Raw genomic sequence first — 18,158 nt, forward strand, 5'->3', positions numbered from 1 at the left:
AGGCCGTGAAGAACCTTGGTCACCTGAATGCAAGGACGTCTCCCATGGCTGTTTCGACACGCAGGGGACTCTGGCTGCGCCAAAGGTCTACAGATGTGGACTCCAGGATCAGCATGGAGAACCTGCCCTTCACAGGTCTGGCTCTATTTGGAGGGGAGGCATGGGATGTGTGGATCTCCACGGCAACCGCGGGTAAGTGACCCTTCTTCCCTCAGCCACTCAAACACCGGGGGAAAAATATCAGTTTCTACGTTTCCATTACAGTCCTTTTTTCCGCAAAGGGTAAGAAGTCCAATGCCCCTACCGCTCTTCAGAGGTGGTTGGGGATAATCCAGAAAACATGCACCTGCCGGTTTCCAGACACAGAAACCTGGCTATGTTTTCTCATAATTCTTCGCATGATGGTGGACCTCCCGGCCTGGAGAGGGGGCAGGTGGGAGCTTGGCTTCGACATTTCGGTCAGGTCTGGGTGTCATCAGGACTCGACCCCTGGGTAAAAGATATGGTGTCCCAGGGGTACAGTATGGAGTTAAAGAACTCCCACCTCACTGATTCTTCGAACAGGCTTACCAGCTCTGCTGACAGAGAGGGCTATCCTGCAGGAAGCCATTCAATAATGGAAATCGGTAACTGTCATTGTCACAGTTCCAACTCATCTGAAAAGCAAGGGTTACTATTCCTACCTCTTTGTGGTACAGAAACCGGACGGTTTGGTCAGACCTAATTTGAACCTGAAATCGTTAAACCCTTCTTAGAGGGGATTCAAGTTTAACAGGGAGTCTCTGTGAGCGGTGCTCTCAGGTCGGAAGGGGGGTGGAATTCTTGGTATCCCTGCCGATCAAGGATGATTACATCCATGTTCCGCTTACCACAACACCACGCTTCTCTCAGATTGTGCTGTTGGGTTGTCACTTTCAGTTCCAGACACTTCCGTTCGGCCTCTCCGCGACACCGAGGGTGTTCCCCAAAGGGATGGCAGAGCTGTTGCTACTCCTCCGCAGGCAAGGAGTGAACATTATTCCATATCTGGACGATCTGCTGTTACGGGCATCCTCCAGGGAGTAGTCGTTATGGTACATTGCTCTCACGACTTGACTGCTCATGGATCATGGATGGATCATTCATTTTCCAAAGTCACGTTTGGAGTCGTCTAGGTGATTGTCTTTCCTGGGGATGATCCTCGACACGGAAGTGCAGAGGGTGTTTCTACCGGTGGAGAAAGCGCTGGTGATACAATCAATACCCTGGGATGTCTAGAAGCCTGCCCGGGTATCGGTTCATCAGTGCATTCGCCTTCTGGGGAAGATGGTTGCCTCCTACGAGGCTCTACAGTACAGAAGATTTCATGCTCAGTCCTTCCAATTGGATCTCCTAAACATGTAGTCGGGTTCTCACTTACACATGCAGGGGATACGTCTGTCGCCGAAAGCAAGGATTTCACTCCTCTGGTGCCTGCAAATGACTCACCGCCTGGTGGGCTGCAGGTTCGGGGTTCAGCACTGGATCCTTCTAACCATGGATGCATTCCTCCGGGGTTGGGGCGCAGTCACTCAAGGGGAAACTTTCCAAGGAAGGTGGTAAAGTCTGGAATCCATTATTCCAATAAACATTCTGGAACTAAGAGCCATATACAACGGTCTTCTCCAAGCGGCACATCTTCTGCGAAATCGGGCCATTCAAGTACAGTTGGACAATCCTTCTCTGGGCAGAAGAGCACGCAGGGGCATTCTCAGCAATCTTCCTTCCAGGAATGGACAACTGGGAAGCGGACTTCTTCAGCAGGCACGATCTCCATCCAGGACAATGGGGCCTCCATCCGGAGGTGTTCACAGACATGACCACTCATTGGGACGTGCCTCAAATAGACATGATGGCCTCTCGTCTCAACAAGATAATTCGGAGGTACTGTTCCAGGTCGATAGACCCACAAGCAGTCGCGGTGGATGCTCTGGTAACTCCGTGGGTGTTCAAGTCAGGGTCTGTGTTCCCTCCACTTCCACTCATTTCAAGGATTCTAAAACTCTTAAAGTGAACAAGGGTTCATTGCTCCGGACTGGCCAAGGAGAGCTTGGTACGCGGATCTTCTGGACTTAGTGCTGGAGGATCTGAGGCCTCTTCCTCTTCGCGGGGGCCTTCTGCAACAGGGGCCGATCGCTTATCAAGACTTACCACGGCTACGTTTGACGGCATGGAGGATGAACGCCAGTTCTTAGCCCGGAGGGGTATTCCGAGCACAGTTCTTCCTACCCTGATACAGGCTAGGAAGGGAGTATCGTCTAAACATTACCATCGCATTTGGAAAAAATATGGGTCTTGGTGGGAATCCAAGAAGTTTCCTACGGTGGAGTTTCAACTTGGACGGTTTCTCCTCTTCCTGCAAGCAGATGTGGATATGGGCCTGTGTTTGGGATCCATAAAGGTCCAGATTTCAGCTTTATCCATTTTCTTCCAGAAGCAATTGGCTGCCCTCCCTGAGGTTCAGACTTTTTTGAAAGGGGTTCTGCACATCCAGCCTCCCTTTGTGGCGCCGACGGCACCCTGGGATCTTAACGTGGTGTTGCATTTCCTGCAATCAGATTGGTTTGAGCCTTTACAGGAGGCTGAGGTCAAGTTTGTCACGTGGAAGGCTGTCTCGTTGTTGGCCTTAGCTTCTGCTTGACGTGTGTCGGACTTGGGGGCTTTGTCCTGTCAACGCCCCTCCTTACTCTTCCATGAAGATAGAGCTGAGCTCAGGATGCATCAGCAGTTCCTTCCAAAGGTTGTGTCGGCTTTTCATATCAACCAACCTATTGTGGTGCCAGCAACTACTGATTCCTTAATTACATCAAAGTCCTTGGATGTTGTGAGGGCTTTAAAGATCTATGTGAAGAGGACTGCTCGTCACAGGAAATTGGACTCCGTTTGTCCTTTATGTTCCCAAGAAAATTGGGTGTCCTGCTTCTAAGCAGACGATTTCTCTCTGGATCAGGTTCTCTATTCAGCATGCATATTCTACGGCAGGATTGCCGTGTCCAAGATCTGTTAAGGCCCACTCTACTCGTAAGGTGGGTTCTTCCTGGTCGGCTGCCCGGGGGGTCTCGGCTTTACAACTTTGCCGAGCGGCTACTTGGTCAGGGTCGAACACGTTTGCTAAGTTCTACAAGTTCGATACTTTGGCCTCTGAGGACCTAAAGTTTGGTCAATCAGTTCTGCAGGAGCCTCCGCGCTCTCCCTCCCATTCTGGGAGCTTTGGTCCATCCCCACGGTACTAATGTGGACCCCAGCATCCTCTAGAACATAAGAGAAAATAGGATTTTAATTACCTACCAGTAAATCCTTTTCTTGTAGTCCGTAGAGGATGCTGCGCGCCCGCCCAGCACTTTGTTGTCCTGCAGTGGTTACTTGGTTCAGTACTGCTTTGTTCTTGGTTAAGTACTGTTGTTCAGCTGTTGCTGTGTTCAAGCTAGTTAGCTTGGTTTGCCTTGTTATGTGTGAGCTGGTGTGAATCTTGCAACTATCTGTGTAATATCCTTCTCTCGAAGTTGTCCGTCTCCTCGGGCACAGTTTCTAGACTGAGTCTGGTAGGAGGGGAATAGAGGGATGAGCCAGCCCACACTGTTAAACTCTTAAAGTGCCAATGGCTCCTAGTGGACCCGTCTATACCCCATGGTACTAATGTGGACCCCAGCATCCTCTACGGACTACGAGAAAAGGATTTACCGGTAGGTAATTAAAATCCTATTATTGGTTGCTATGGGCAACATCACCAATTCAATGTTTTAGATGCTATAGTAAATTTACCCTTATGAGTGCTATCTCAGGCACTTTGAAGAGTTCTCCTCTCTGTGTCATTGGGCTTTTGAGCCCAACATTGCACCTCTGGGTGGGGAAGGGGGGTAACAGAAGAAAGAGAAAAAAAATCGGAAAGGGGGATGGAGGTGACCTAATTTGTGAGTAGTTGAGCCAACATCTGCACCGGGAAAGGTCTACATGCTGATGAAAATGGGTTAATGGATAATATGTACATTAGAGTGGAAAGGGAAAATCCCTGTTTAGTGCCATTCTTAATGGGGAAGGAAAATGACAAAAAGTGATTACTAAAACTGTGGCCGTAGAATCAACATATAAAACTGCAATTTTTAAATTTCACCCTGAAAGTCAAAGTGCATCAGAGTCTCATTAAGGAACTACCAATGAAGCCGGTCAAATGCCTTCACAGCATCCAACAAGAATAAACTCTACAGGTGTTGTCTGTCACCTGTCTGCTAGATTGATCAAATGGGGAATCAAAGAGGACAAGTGGTTGGCTATAATTTTAATTTACATTTTAATGTTAGAATTAAGTAGTTGGTTAGAAATTCTAACAGGAAGATGGATCTTTTCCTGAGTTGGGCAAAGTGACAATTTGGGCCTCCAGCATTTCCATCGTAAAACTGCCCTGGCGTGAAGCAAAGTTAAACAAGGGAGCAACGGTAGTCACAAAGCGTTTATAAAAGGAGTTAGTGAATCCGTACAAACCAGGAGCCATCCCCTCAGGCAGCTCCACGGGGCATTGAGAACAGCTAGAAAATATCCCTCAGTTGGAGAAAATAAAGGTTTGCTAGAATTAGGATATAGAAGCATCTGATGGCTGGATTGTAGCACCATCAAGATGTAATTATAAAGCTCATTATTAATTAGAAAAGGTATTGCCTATACTGTATCAGCAGGTTGAGCAGTCATTTGGAGTTAGGATATATTTCATTGTGTTTCTGGCTTGGTGCTTCTGCAAACCTGCCCAACCTATTACCAAGAATTCAAAATTTCCGTTGGACTTTGGTAAAGGTGGATTTCATTTGGGCCAAACTTGTTCCAAGCGCAGCTACAGTTCAGGCCGCTGGTGCTTATACTATTTTACATGGTAAGAGCCCATTTTAATAGCACTGCCACGAAGAACAGCTTTGAGGGCACACCAGTAGGTTAGAATGGAAGTGTACTGGATAGGAAACAAGAACAACTGTTCATGATTGAGCTACTTTAGGAGAAGTACTTAGGGAGTGCTCACATTTGGTAGGTGCTTTAAAGAAATTCCCCTCCCAAGTCCATGTCACAGAGGCATGATCCAACCAGACAATGGAGGGTATGCTGAAGCGTTGATTTGTCCAATAAGATCAAAGAAATAGGAGTTATGCACATGAGGGAAGTACAGTAAGTATAGTCTTTAACTGTTGAGGAATAAACATACCACACGTCATATAAATCATATTCTACTGATAGATTCTGTAGTATAGCGGAGGTGTCTGTTTCTCCTCTAGGAACCCTAGGAGCAGACGCTGACAACCTGTCTAAAATGGTATCTACAACTATATTAACGTCGTCTATTATAATCATATAATTTGATCTTCTGGACAGCCTCAAAAACTCATCTGAGAAACGGAAGTTGGCGTTTATTGTAAGCGTATAGGGAGACCATAGTGACCTCTTTACCATCCAGTTGACCAACTAAAACTAAATAACAACCACTCTTGTATTCCAGTTTATCAATAAGGGTAATTGACACAGAATTATGGAACAATACAGCCACTCAATTCCTTTTTGTATGGGCTGTTGACATAGCTACAGGCTCTCTTGCACCTTTCAAAAATTGGGACACTAAAGATGAAAAATGGGTCTCTTCTGTAGAATGTAGCCAGGGCTAACCTATGTTGAAGAATTTAATCAATGAATATATAATGTAAAAAATGTAACCATAAATAACGTGAGGGTACAACTGAGGTGACATTATTACGCTTGAAAAGCACAGCGACCCGGCAATAATACGATAGACAAGAAACATTGGGTTACAATAACCACAATACCAGGAAAAGTGACCAACATTGAGTTAAAATAACCACACTACAAGGAAAAGTGACTGCGATGAAAGATGTGGTAAACCGGAGTAAAGCAAAACAGTATAACCTTAATGATTTGGCTAAACACAAGGATATTTGGATAAGCCACATTGAGATTAAAAGAAGCAGTAACATACAATGAGCTGGTCAACACTCTTGCACTTTTACACATTAACACTCTTGACATTCTAAGGGTCAGCGTCATCAAATAACGTGAGAAGTAGAACATGACACATTTGAAACGATCCAGTGTGACAAGACACAAGTGGAAATATGGCAATAACTGTATCAGAGAGACAGCCAACACCCCTGGAACAATACAAAGGGTCTCGTAGCACTCAACAGATGGCAGGAGAAGGTAGAAAAGGCTAAAAGTTGAACTGCAGATCTTGTAAATCTGACAGATCCTATGTCCCAGAGCTCAGTTGAGCCAAATCTAGGAGCTCAATAGTTAAATGTCTCAATACACCCTGGACAGTATACTTTATCCACAGGAAGTATGTAGGCACAGACAGACAACAATATCTGGGACACTTTGGCTACCACAGGTGATGGTGAGAAGCTAACCAGGCTGTCATAGCATTTTCTCTTAGCTTCCCGCCAGCTCTGTGTTATCAGCGGCCATGTTATCAGTGATTCTGCGGGGTCTCCGGTGGGGAGGTGACCTGTGAGGAGTGCGGAGGGGCCACCTTGTGCAGGTATGGTGGTAGAGGGTAGGGGGGCAGCTGAGACCCCATCCGTAACACTATCATCGGCCCCAAATCAAGTGCATGGCTCAGCCAGTAAAGTAGGCCTAGAGTGCAGAACTCACCATATGTGGCCGCAAACCCTGATAGTAGCCGAGAACTGCCAGGCTCTAGATCAGGCATCCCCAACCACGGTCCTCAAGACACACCAACAGTGCAGGTTTTAGTGATATCCAGGCTGCAGCACAGATGGTTAAATCAAAATAACTGAGCTACTAGTTAAGTCATCTGTGCTGCTGCCTGAATATCACTAAAACCTGCACTGTTGGTGTGCCTTGAGGACCGTGGTTGGGAATGCCTGCTCTAGATATTATATACTGGAGGTGGGGGAATCTCTCTAAATGCACCTGGGAATGCCTAGGCTGAAGGAGGTCACCAGAACACGTCTCTCCTATGCAATAGCGAAGCACACTACCCCCCTGATCACCATAACATTTTAAATGGTCTGTATAAGGGGTCACTGTTGTATAAAATTATATATTATTATTATTTTTATAAGAACTCTTACATGTGTTGTTTTTTTATGGCGATCGAAACAGTGAAAAAACAGAACTAGAAAAAAAATTGAAACACATTAAGGAAGATTTTCCTTTATTAATTATAGCATCACTAATAGGTTTGTTTTCTTGCTGTCCACTTGCACTAAGAGCTGGCATTCTTCACATTTAATAATATTTATTGCTCCTGGCAGCCATCGCAAATTTGAATTGCTCTCTTCAAGTACCACCACAGCGTCTTAATGAGATTGAGATATTTTAAAAACCTTTTTTTTCCCTTCCCATTCTTTCAGCCACTCAATTGTAGATTTTCTTGTGTATTTAGGATCATTGGGCCTTTATTCAGGTTTGTTAGCAAACCAAACAAATTAGCAATTTGGCAACACCATGTTGCGCTGCAGGTGGGGCAGATGTAACTTGCAGAGAGTTAGATTTGGGTGGGGTGTATTCAAATTTAAATCTAAATTGCAGTGTAGACGTTAAGCCAGTGTTTCTTAACCACGGTCCTCAAGGAACACGAACAGTCCTGGTTTTAAGGATAACCATACCTGATCACAGGTGATTTAATTAGTACCTCAGTTATTTTGATTGAACCATTTGTGCTCAAACATGGTTATCACTAAAACCTGCTCTGTTGGTGTGCCTTGTGGACCGTGGTTGGCAAACACTGCGCTAAGCAGCCTGTATTTATTTACCCTGCACAGAAACAATATAACCAACCCAAATCTAACAAACCTGAATAACCCCCATTGTCCGGAGGTGATATGCTGGGTTTTGTGTTCACTTTAAGAGTAAACATCTCCACTTTAGTCTCATTATGTAGACTACCTAGGCCTTGTGTTTTGGGGGCAGAGAACATTTGACCAGAGTGATAGAGGTCTGTAAGCTTTTGGGTTATTTGCAATTTCTCAGAGCATCCGATACAGTTTTGTCTGTAGTTAATTTGCTTAGGCGCCCAATCCTGGCAAGAAGGGCAACGGTCTGAATAGTTCTTATTTTGTAAAACTTTCTCACTGTAGAATGATGGAATTAACATTGTTTGGAAATGGCTGTATTTCTAGACCAATAAGCAAAAACAATTGCTTCCCTTGATGCCTTTTCTCCTTGGCATGGTGTTAAAATAAGCTTGAATGTTCTGTACCAAATTGTAGAAGGTCCTGTTCTTATGTTCCCGATTATCAGATTATAAAGTGCCCTTGATTAGCAGTTTAAAGTAACTATTGCTATGGGAGTAGTAAAAATAATGACAAAGATCAGACTAAAAGATTGGCAGATAGATAAGACAGATCTTGTAGTCAGTCCTATCTGCCAATAAATAGGAGGCTGTCCTACCTAGTTAACAGTAAAAGTGTGTTTGTTAGAATATGCATATGTTTAGGTGCATATATATATATATATTTTAAAGGCCCGAGTCTCATACACCATATAAAAATCACTGCTATATGTAGGTTCTGAATAAAGAAACAATGCCCATACAGTATGACTGTGTGATTTCTAATCTTTAATAATAATAATAATAATAATAATAATAAATAAGCAGTTTATAGCCACTTACTAGTTTTATACATCACTTTTTCTTTTCCCTCCACCTAGGTACAATATTTCTTCAAGATTCTAGACAACTGAAGCCTCTCAAAAGAACACAGGAAACAAGAATGGATTTATTCATTTTATTGTCTGATGTTTTGACTTAGAGCACTGTACTCCTCGCAGATATTACAGATGTTTAAACAATGTGCGCACAGTAGACATGTAATACATCCTATGGGATACTGCATTGCATTTTTAAAATAAAGATCTATTTTTCAACACGTGACTTTGGTTTATTTCATACATTACTTTTCTTGAAGAAAAATAAAATTGTACAACTGCATAAATATAAAATTCTTCCACCATGAACATGGTTAAAACATTTGTAAAGCACCAAACTGCGATGCTTCTTGAAAAACAAAATATATATAACTCAAAACAATTCGCCATATTGTAGGCAAAATTGACAGTCAGACCCAGGCCTCAACACACCTTCATAACGCACATAAGAAATAAGGGGGGGGTTAATTATAAAAGCATTAAGTACAAAGCACAGCACAACCCATTACCTCTTGCATTTACGTGAATCTAAAGGAAGGCAAAAAAGAAAAGAAAATATGGAAAATGCCCCCCTTCTCCTTGTCTAAATAAAATTAAATCAATGCCATGTAATATGGCTTTATGGAGTGCTATTAAATATTCTTATTGGTTGGCCATCTCTTGGTTAAAACTAGAAACAAAACTACTATGCCAGTTTTATTCCCATTATAGAGTATTTACATCTTGACCTGCAAACCTGCCTGCTCACAAAAAGGAACATAGAGAACAAGAGAACATGTCTTGGCAGAAATGATAGAGCCTGCACATATGCTACTGTACAAGTACACAAAAAATACACAATGTAGCAATGTTTTGGGGCCAGACACACTGCTGACTACATTTTGATTATGGAATCAATTTACAGCATGATGGGCATCTCCCAAGGTTCAAGTCATTTATTAGTTCTCATTTACAGTATAATAAATACTTTGTTACTATTGCTACACCTTGATTTTACATTCTAACCCTAGTAAATGCAGAAAGCTTGTGTAAAGCATATATATTTAGTGTAGGTCCCATACATGACAGTTTGTTCAAGACTAAGTTTTTTCTGGATTTTTTTAGATTATGGTATTGCACGGGTTGTGCCTATGATCAGCTACTCGTTATGTCAAACTTTACATCAAAGCGTCCCTGAAAGCGATCTTTATCGCTATAGTGGATATTCTCCCCGAAGACCTTGCACTCAATACGAACTTCTGTGTCCAGGGAAATGTTGGTGAACTGCACAGCAATAAGGGGTTGTAGATAGTCAGGGTGTAGCAGCCGTCCGTAATATGGGTAGTAGTTCAAGGGAAATCCGTTATATCCGCCCATGCTGAAGTAGGTGATCTCTCTAATTTTAGGTTGGTCATCCTCTTTCTGTGAGAAAAAAGAAAAAATATGAAGTAGTAAAAATTTTTAAGCCAGTGGTTCCCAAACTTTTTTGAATCACTGTGCCCTAGAGTATCAATTTTATTTCACACCACCCCTAGACCAAAAGTTTCTTATTGAGAAATTCTGAAAAAGTCAAATAAGAAAATTTGTGTTTATATCTCTCCTTAGGTTATGTGGTGAGGGACAGGATTCACTTCTGTTGTCCACATATTTTATGACTGGAAGCCACAAGCACAGTTTTTTGCATGTATGCAGCAGCAGCCGCACTAAAATGCAGCAGTCACCGGGAGTCTTATAGAGACACTCAGCGTTTCTGACCTACCACTTGCATACAAAGACGCAACTATCAGATGCACATCGGACGATTATCAACCATAGGCTTTCTCTGAAAGGCGGAACAGCATAGCCTCTAGAAGATAGATGGATTGCAGTCACTTGCTGAAACCAGCCCTAGAAACGTGCACAATAAACCTGCGTTTGAGCCACCATTCCTGTTACCTCTCACAAACAATGCCTGATTGTCAGTCACTTTGCAATTAAATCCTCACTGTGACCGACGTGGGAATACCATCGCAGCACATGCGCAGGGGCACGAGCAGTGGCAAAAAACGCTCCACTGCGTACGGACTTTGAATCCATCTCTGAATGAGGCCCCATGTTCACATAAAATCCAGGACACAAGGTAAAATTATGGGGTGTGGATCATTGGGTCGATGAGAATTAGGTCGTCAGGGTCAAAAGGTTGACACAAGTTTGAGTGTCCTTATGAATGTTAAGCCACATGCGGCCTGAATAAGTGTACAGCTTTGCTTGCCACGCTTCAGGCAAGGTGCCGCTGCGCTCGGCACAGGTTACTATTCCCAATAGTAGTCCACATAGATGGTAAATGATAGTTGAAAAAAACAAATAAAAAACATATCGACCATATGTGTTAGCCATAGTCATGTTGACTATTTGAACCTGTCCCCCCTTTGTACCTGTCAACCTAAAGCACTGTCGACCTTTTGACCAGGACAATCTTTTGTACCCATCGACCATATGGTGTTGACCTATCAACCAGATCCCAAATCATGCCCATTGCAAACACTATCAGGGTCCCTCACTTTGATATTTGCATTATGCCTTTCTGCTCCACCTTGAGCTCGCCTTAGGAGGTACGGTGGGTCATATTTATTATTTTATTAAACTTTTTTATATATGGCAGCAAATTCCATTGCACTTTACAATTGGAAACAGTGATAACATAAAACAAAACAGTGATGGAACAAAACTGGGTAATAACAGACAGTCGCAGAGGTAGGAAGGCCCTGCTCGCAAAATTACAGTCTATAGGGCAGTAGGAGTATGGGAAAGTGAAGAGAGAAAATATGTGAGAATGTGTGTGGACTGTATGGAGTCATTCAGAGTTGATCGCTCGCTAGCTATTTTCTCTAACGTCCTAGTGGATGCTGGGGACTCCGTAAGGACCATGGGGATAGATGGGCTCCGCAGGAGACATGGGCACTTTAAGAAAGAATTTAGGCTCCGGTGTGCTCTGGCTCCTCCCTCTATGCCCCTCCTCCAGACCTCAGTTTGATACTGTGCCCAGAGCGAGCTGGGTGCTTTTCAGTGAGCTCTCCTGAGTTTGCTGAGAGAAAGTATTTTGTTAGGTTTTTTATTTTCAGGGAGCTCTGCTGGCAACAGACTCCCTGCATCGTGGGACTGAGGGGAGAGAAGCAGCCCTACTCTCTGCAGATAGGTCCTGCTTCTTAGGCTACTGGACACCATTAGCTCCAGAGGGATCGTACGCAGGATCTCACCCTCGCCGTCCGATCCCAGAGCCGCGCCGCCGTCCCCCTCGCAGAGCCGGAAGACAGAAGCCGGGTGAGTATGAGAAGCAAGAAGACTTCGAAATCGGCGGCAGAAGACTCAGTTCTTCACTGAGGTAACGCACAGCGCTGCAGCTGTGCGCCATTGCTCCCACACACCTCACATACTCCGGTCACTGTAAGGGTGCAGGGCACAGGGGGGGGGGCGCCCTGGGTAGCATTTGGACCTCCTTTTGGCAAAAGTAAACATATATACAGTTGGACACTGTATATATGTATGAGCCCCCGCCAGGAAAATGTATATTTAAGCAGGACAGAAGCCCGCTGTCGAGGGGGCGGGGCGTCTTCCTCAGTACTCACCAGCGCCATGTTTTTTCTCCACAGCACCGCTGAGAGGGAGCTCCCCGGTCTCTCCCCTGCTTATACCACGGTAGAAGAGAGGGTTTTAAAGAAGAGGGGGGGGCACATAATTCGGCGCAGATAATAACAGCGCTACTGGGTAAACATTAAATTGCTGTGTTTTTTCCTGGGTCATATAGCGCTGGGGTGTGTGCTGGCATACTCTCTCTCTGTGTCTCTCCAAAGGGCCTTGTGAGGGAATGATCTTCAGATGAGCATTCCCTGAGTGTGTGGTGTGTCGGTACGTGTGTGTCAACATGTCTTGAGGTAAAAGGCTCTCCTAAGGAGGTGATGGAGCAAGTGTGTGTGTGTGGTGTCTCCGTCGACAACGCCGACACCTGATTGGATATGTGAAATTAAGTGCTGAGGTAAAATTTATTGCACAAAAGATTAGAGAACAGACAGGGAATCTACTCATGTCTGTCCCTATGTCGCAGAGACATTCAGAGTCTCACAACGCTCACTATCCAAAATAATAGACACTGATATCGACACGGAGTCTGACTCCAGTGTCGACTACGATAATGCAAAGTTACAGCCAAAATGGCAGGAAAGTATTCAATATATGATTATTGTAATGAAAGATGTTTTGCATATCACTGATGACTCATCTGTCCCTGACACAAGGGTACACATGCTTAAGGGGAAAAAAGCTGAGGTAAATTTCCCTCCTCTCATGAAGAAAAAGAGCGGGAATCTCCAGACAAGAAGCTGCAGCTTCCCGCAAAGAATTCTCAGGGAGTATCCTTTCCCTACTAGGGCCAGGATACGATGGAAATCTTCCCCTAGGGTGGACAAAGCTTGTCACGTTTACCCAAAAGGTAGCGCTGACTTAACAGCTATCCTCAGGGATCCTGCAGATAGCATGCAGTAAAAGTACTTTGAAGACCATTTACACACATGCTGGTACACTACTCAGACCGGCGATTATGTCGGCATGGGTTTATAGCGCTGTAGCAGCGTGGACAGATACCTTATCAGCAGACATTGAGACCCTAGTATGTATGTATGTATGTATGTATGTATGTATGTATGTATGTATGTATGTATATATATATATATATATATATATATATATATATATATATATATATATATTTGCACATGTCGGATCGGCACTCTCCTGGAGAGAAGTATGTTGCTCCGGTGCCCTCTGGAGAAAATGATGCAGGTAGCAGGCTGTACAGCAAACAGCGGCACTCAGAGACTGACACAGCAGGGATAAAGTGCTAGTGCTTTTAATTCATGGCTGGTACATCCAACGTTTCGGGGCGTGCAAGCCCCTTTTTCAAGGTGAGCGAAAAACAATACAAAGTGTATAAACAGTGAGAAACAAGTTACCTTTATGGTGAGGAGGACCCACGTGAGGGAGAGACTGCAGCGTCCGGGGGAGCCTGGAGCTTCCGTCCCGGAAGTGATGACGTGTCAGTGTTGCGGTCACGTGCCCTCTGACGCGTCTCAGGCCACCTCGTTACCATGACAACATGACGCTACATGGTTACCATGGACGTCTATGGCAGGTACGGGTGCCGGAGTCGTGGAGGAGGCGCGGCCAGCACACTGAGAAACATAAGTGGTGCAAGTGATAATTACGGGTCTGGAAAGAACTGTTACAATGTGCTGACATAACATAAAACAAGTGATTAAAATGCATATCAGCCTGAGTAGAAGGTCTCCGGGTTACCTAGCATTAGATTAGTCACAATTACTGTAACGTGAGCAATAAATTGGTGCGGAAAACCTATCATCTGTACAATGATATATCAAAATGCAGGAAAAATGCTATGTGGCATGCCTGAGTCACAACGAGTGGAGGCTACTGAACCTGGTTCACAACTGGGGATGTCAGATGGGCAGTAGTCCTTTTGGTGAGGTGATGGAGGCTGATAGCTATTGCTCAGAAAACACTCCATTGGATTCTGTCGTTGAGACCTTTCGGTCTCCCAGTGTCCAATCTGTACATCCACGTTGCCTCTCGTCTGAGTAAGGTGGCAGCTCTGTCTCCACCTCTCGGATTGGTGAGAATATGATCAATGATTTGAAACTGCAGATCTTTCAATGTATGTCGTTTGTCGACATAATGCCTAGCCACAGGTTGTTCCGATTTCTTGGTTGCAAGTGCTGCTTTCAATGCGGACCTGTGCAGGGCAAAGCGTTCCCTGGCATTGCGTATAGTCTTACCTACATACTGTAGTTTGCATGGGCATGTGATTAGATAGACTACATGCGTCGTAGTGCAGGTGAGTACGTGTTTGATGTTGTAGGACGACCCAGTGGAGGTGGATTGAAACTTTGAGCCGGTGATCATTGTTTTGCAGGTTTCGCAGTCTAGGCATTTATAGCAGCCTGCTGCTTTGGTTAAAAAATTAGTGGTGGGTGCTAAGTCAAACCCCGTGATGTCTGAGTGTACCACGAAGTCTTTGATGCTTCTGCCTTCTGCCTTTTTTGTAGCACATCATCTGCAGTTTCAAATCATTGATCATATTCCCACCAATCCGAGAGGTGGAGACAGAGCTGCCACCTTACTCAGACGAGAGGCAACGTGGATGTACAGATTGGACACTGGGAGACCGAAAGGTCTCAACGACAGAATCCAATGGAGTGTTTTCTGAGCAATAGCTATCAGCCTCCATCACCTCACCAAAAGGACTACTGCCCATCTGACATCCCCAGTTGTGAACCAGGTTCAGTAGCCTCCACTCGTTGTGACTCAGGCATGCCACATAGCATTTTTCCTGCATTTTGATATATCATTGTACAGATGATAGGTTTTCCGCACCAATTTATTGCTCACGTTACAGTAATTGTGACTAATCTAATGCTAGGTAACCCGGAGACCTTCTACTCAGGCTGATATGCATTTTAATCACTTGTTTTATGTTATGTCAGCACATTGTAACAGTTCTTTCCAGACCCGTAATTATCACTTGCACCACTTATGTTTCTCAGTGTGCTGGCCGCGCCTCCTCCACGACTCCGGCACCCGTACCTGCCATAGACGTCCATGGTAACCATGTAGCGTCATGTTGTCATGGTAACGAGGTGGCCTGAGACGCGTCAGAGGGCACGTGACCGCAACACTGACACGTCATCACTTCCGGGACGGAAGCTCCAGGCTCCCCCGGACGCTGCAGTCTCTCCCTCACGTGGGTCCTCCTCACCATAAAGGTAACTTGTTTCTCACTGTTTATACACTTTGTATTGTTTTTGGCTCACCTTGAAAAAGGGGCTTGCACGCCCCGAAACGTTGGATGTACCAGCCATGAATTAAAAGCACTAGCACTTTGGATGTGGGTACAAATAGCGCTATTTTGGCAGAGTCCACAGAGGTCCAAGCGGTGATAGGTATTCAGTGAAAAGGTGACACAGGCTCACACCTGACGCGTTTCACAGCTGACTGCTGCTTTGATAAAGCAGCAGTCAGCTGTGAGCCTGTGTCACCTTTTCACTGAATACCTATCACCGCTTGGACCTCTGTGGACTCTGCCAAAATAGCGCTATTTGTACCCACATCCATATAACAAGGACCGAACATCATCACATCTACGCACTACTGGTGAGGACTTTCCTGTTGTATTGCTACACTACTGGGACAGTTATTCCTCCAGCGTTGTTACTACAAGCATTCGGCCCGGGGGTTGTGCAACAACCCCAGGATAAGGGACATTTTAATTGTGCGGGTCCCATGGGGACATTGGATCAAGCGGCAAGTGATCAATTCTTATATGTATGGTGACTATAAGCTCATTCGTGCAGTGAGACCTATTTTATTCAAGATTTTTTTGTAATTTTAATTTATTAAATATTATTGTAATTTGATTGACAATCCATCTCAGTCAGCGCTGTCTTATTTCTGTTATTCTTGTTTGTATGTATGATGTCATAGGTGTGACTAGCCTATCCAGACAGCTGCTAAATATACATTAATTGGAGCCACAGCTTGAGCCTCCCTTCCAACTCGGTTGGTTATTTCTGTCTTTGTTTCTCCTGTATGCATCCAACAAGCTTGGTGCTCCTGCTTCAAAGCAAACTATTGCTCGTTGGATCTGTAACACGATTCAGCAGGCTCATTCTGCGGCTGGATTGCCGCTGCCAAAATCAGTTAAGGCCCATTCCACTAGGAAGGTGGGCTCTTCTTGGGCGGCTGCACGAGGGGTCTCGGCATTACAGCTTTGCCGAGCGGCTACTTGGTCAGGTTCAAACACTTTTGCAAAGTTCTACAAGTTTGATACCCTGGCTGAGGAGGACCTTGTGTTTGCTCAATTGGTGCTGCAGAGTCATCCGCACTCTCCCGCCCGTTTGGGAGCTTTGGTATAATCCCCATGGTCCTTACGGAGTCCCCAGCATCCACTAGGACGTTAGAGAAAATAAGATTTTACTTACCGATAAATCTATTTCTCATAGTCCGTAGTGGATGCTGGGACTCCGTCAGGACCATGGGGAATAGCGGCTCCGCAGGAGACAGGGCACAAAATTTAAAAGTTTGACCACTAGGTGGTGTGTACTGGCTCCTCCCCCTTGACCCTCCTCCAAGCCTCAGTTAGGATACTGTGCCCGGACGAGCGTACACAATAAGGAAGGATTTTGAATCCCGGGTAAGACTCATACCAGCCACACCAATCACACCGTACAACTTGTGATCTGAACCCAGTTAACAGTATGATAACGTATGAGCCTCTGAAAAGATGGCTCACAACAATAAACAACCCGATTTTTTTGTAACAATAACTATGTACAAGTATTGCAGACAATCCGCACTTGGGATGGGCGCCCAGCATCCACTACGGACTATGAGAAATAGATTTATCGGTAAGTAAAATCTTATTTTCTCTGACGTCCTAGTGGATGCTGGGACTCCGTCAGGACCATGGGGATTATACCAAAGCTCCCAAACGGGCGGGAGAGTGCGGATGACTCTGCAGCACCGAATGAGAGAACTCCAGGTCCTCCTTAGCCAGGGTATCAAATTTGTAGAATTTTACAAACGTGTTCTCCCCTGACCACGTAGCTGCTCGGCAGAGTTGTAATGCCGTGACCCCTCGGGCAGCCGCCCAAGATGAGCCCACCTTCCTTGTGGAGTGGGCATTGACAGATTTAGGCTGTGGCAGGCCTGCCACAGAATGTGCCAGTTGAATTGTGCTACAAATCCAACGAGCAATCGTCTGCTTAGAAGCAGGAGCACCCATCTTGTTGGGTGCATATAGTATAAACAGCGAGTCAGATTTTCTGACTCCAGCCGTCCTTGAAATATATATTTTCAATGCTCTGACAACGTCCAGCAACTTGGAATCCTCCAAATCGCTAGTAGCCGCAGGCACCACAATAGGCTGGTTCAGGTGAAACGCTGATACCACCTTAGGCAGAAAATGAGGACGCGTCCTCAATTCTGCCCTGTCCGAATGGAAAATCAGATATGGGCTTTTATACGACAAAGCCGCCAATTCTGACACTCTCCTGGCTGAAGCCAGAGCCAGTAGCATGGTTACTTTCCATGTAAGATATTTCAAATCTACCGATTTGAGTGGCTCAAACCAATGGGATTTGAGAAAAATCCAAAACTACATTGAGATCCCACGGTGCCACTGGGGGCACAACCGGGGGCTGTATATGTAGTACTCCTTTTACAAAAGTCTGGACTTCAGGAACTGAAGCCAATTCTTTCTGGAAGAAAATCGACAGGGCCGAAATTTGAACCTTAATGGACCCTAATTTGAGGCCCATAGATAATCCTGTTTGCAGGAAATGTAGGAATCGACCCAGTTGAAATTCCTCTGTCGGGGCCTTCCTGGCCTCACACCATGCAACATATTTTCTCCAAATGCGGTGATAATGTTGTGCAGTCACCTCCTTCCT

The 18,158-nt window shown here is 44.9% G+C and overlaps 2 protein-coding genes across 6 annotated transcripts in view; one reads left to right on the forward strand and one right to left on the reverse strand.

The window, feature by feature from the left end:
* Positions 1-8,903, forward strand: part of NME7 (NME/NM23 family member 7) — a 522,975-nt gene extending 514,072 nt beyond the window's left edge. For all 4 annotated transcript variants that reach the window (XM_063955652.1, XM_063955653.1, XM_063955655.1 and 1 more), the window contains one exon: positions 8,686-8,903. In XM_063955652.1, coding sequence (XP_063811722.1) covers positions 8,686-8,718 — 33 coding nt within the window. In that variant the 3' untranslated portion in view covers positions 8,719-8,903. The remainder of the gene's footprint in view (positions 1-8,685) is intronic.
* Positions 8,749-18,158, reverse strand: part of ATP1B1 (ATPase Na+/K+ transporting subunit beta 1) — a 45,303-nt gene continuing 35,893 nt past the window's right edge. For both annotated transcript variants that reach the window (XM_063955658.1, XM_063955659.1), the window contains exon 6: positions 8,749-10,083. In XM_063955658.1, coding sequence (XP_063811728.1) covers positions 9,817-10,083 — 267 coding nt within the window. In that variant the 3' untranslated portion in view covers positions 8,749-9,816. The remainder of the gene's footprint in view (positions 10,084-18,158) is intronic.

This window comes from Pseudophryne corroboree, chromosome 2 (assembly GCF_028390025.1).
Source record: "Pseudophryne corroboree isolate aPseCor3 chromosome 2, aPseCor3.hap2, whole genome shotgun sequence".
In the NCBI taxonomy this organism is placed as follows: Eukaryota; Metazoa; Chordata; class Amphibia; order Anura; family Myobatrachidae; genus Pseudophryne; species Pseudophryne corroboree.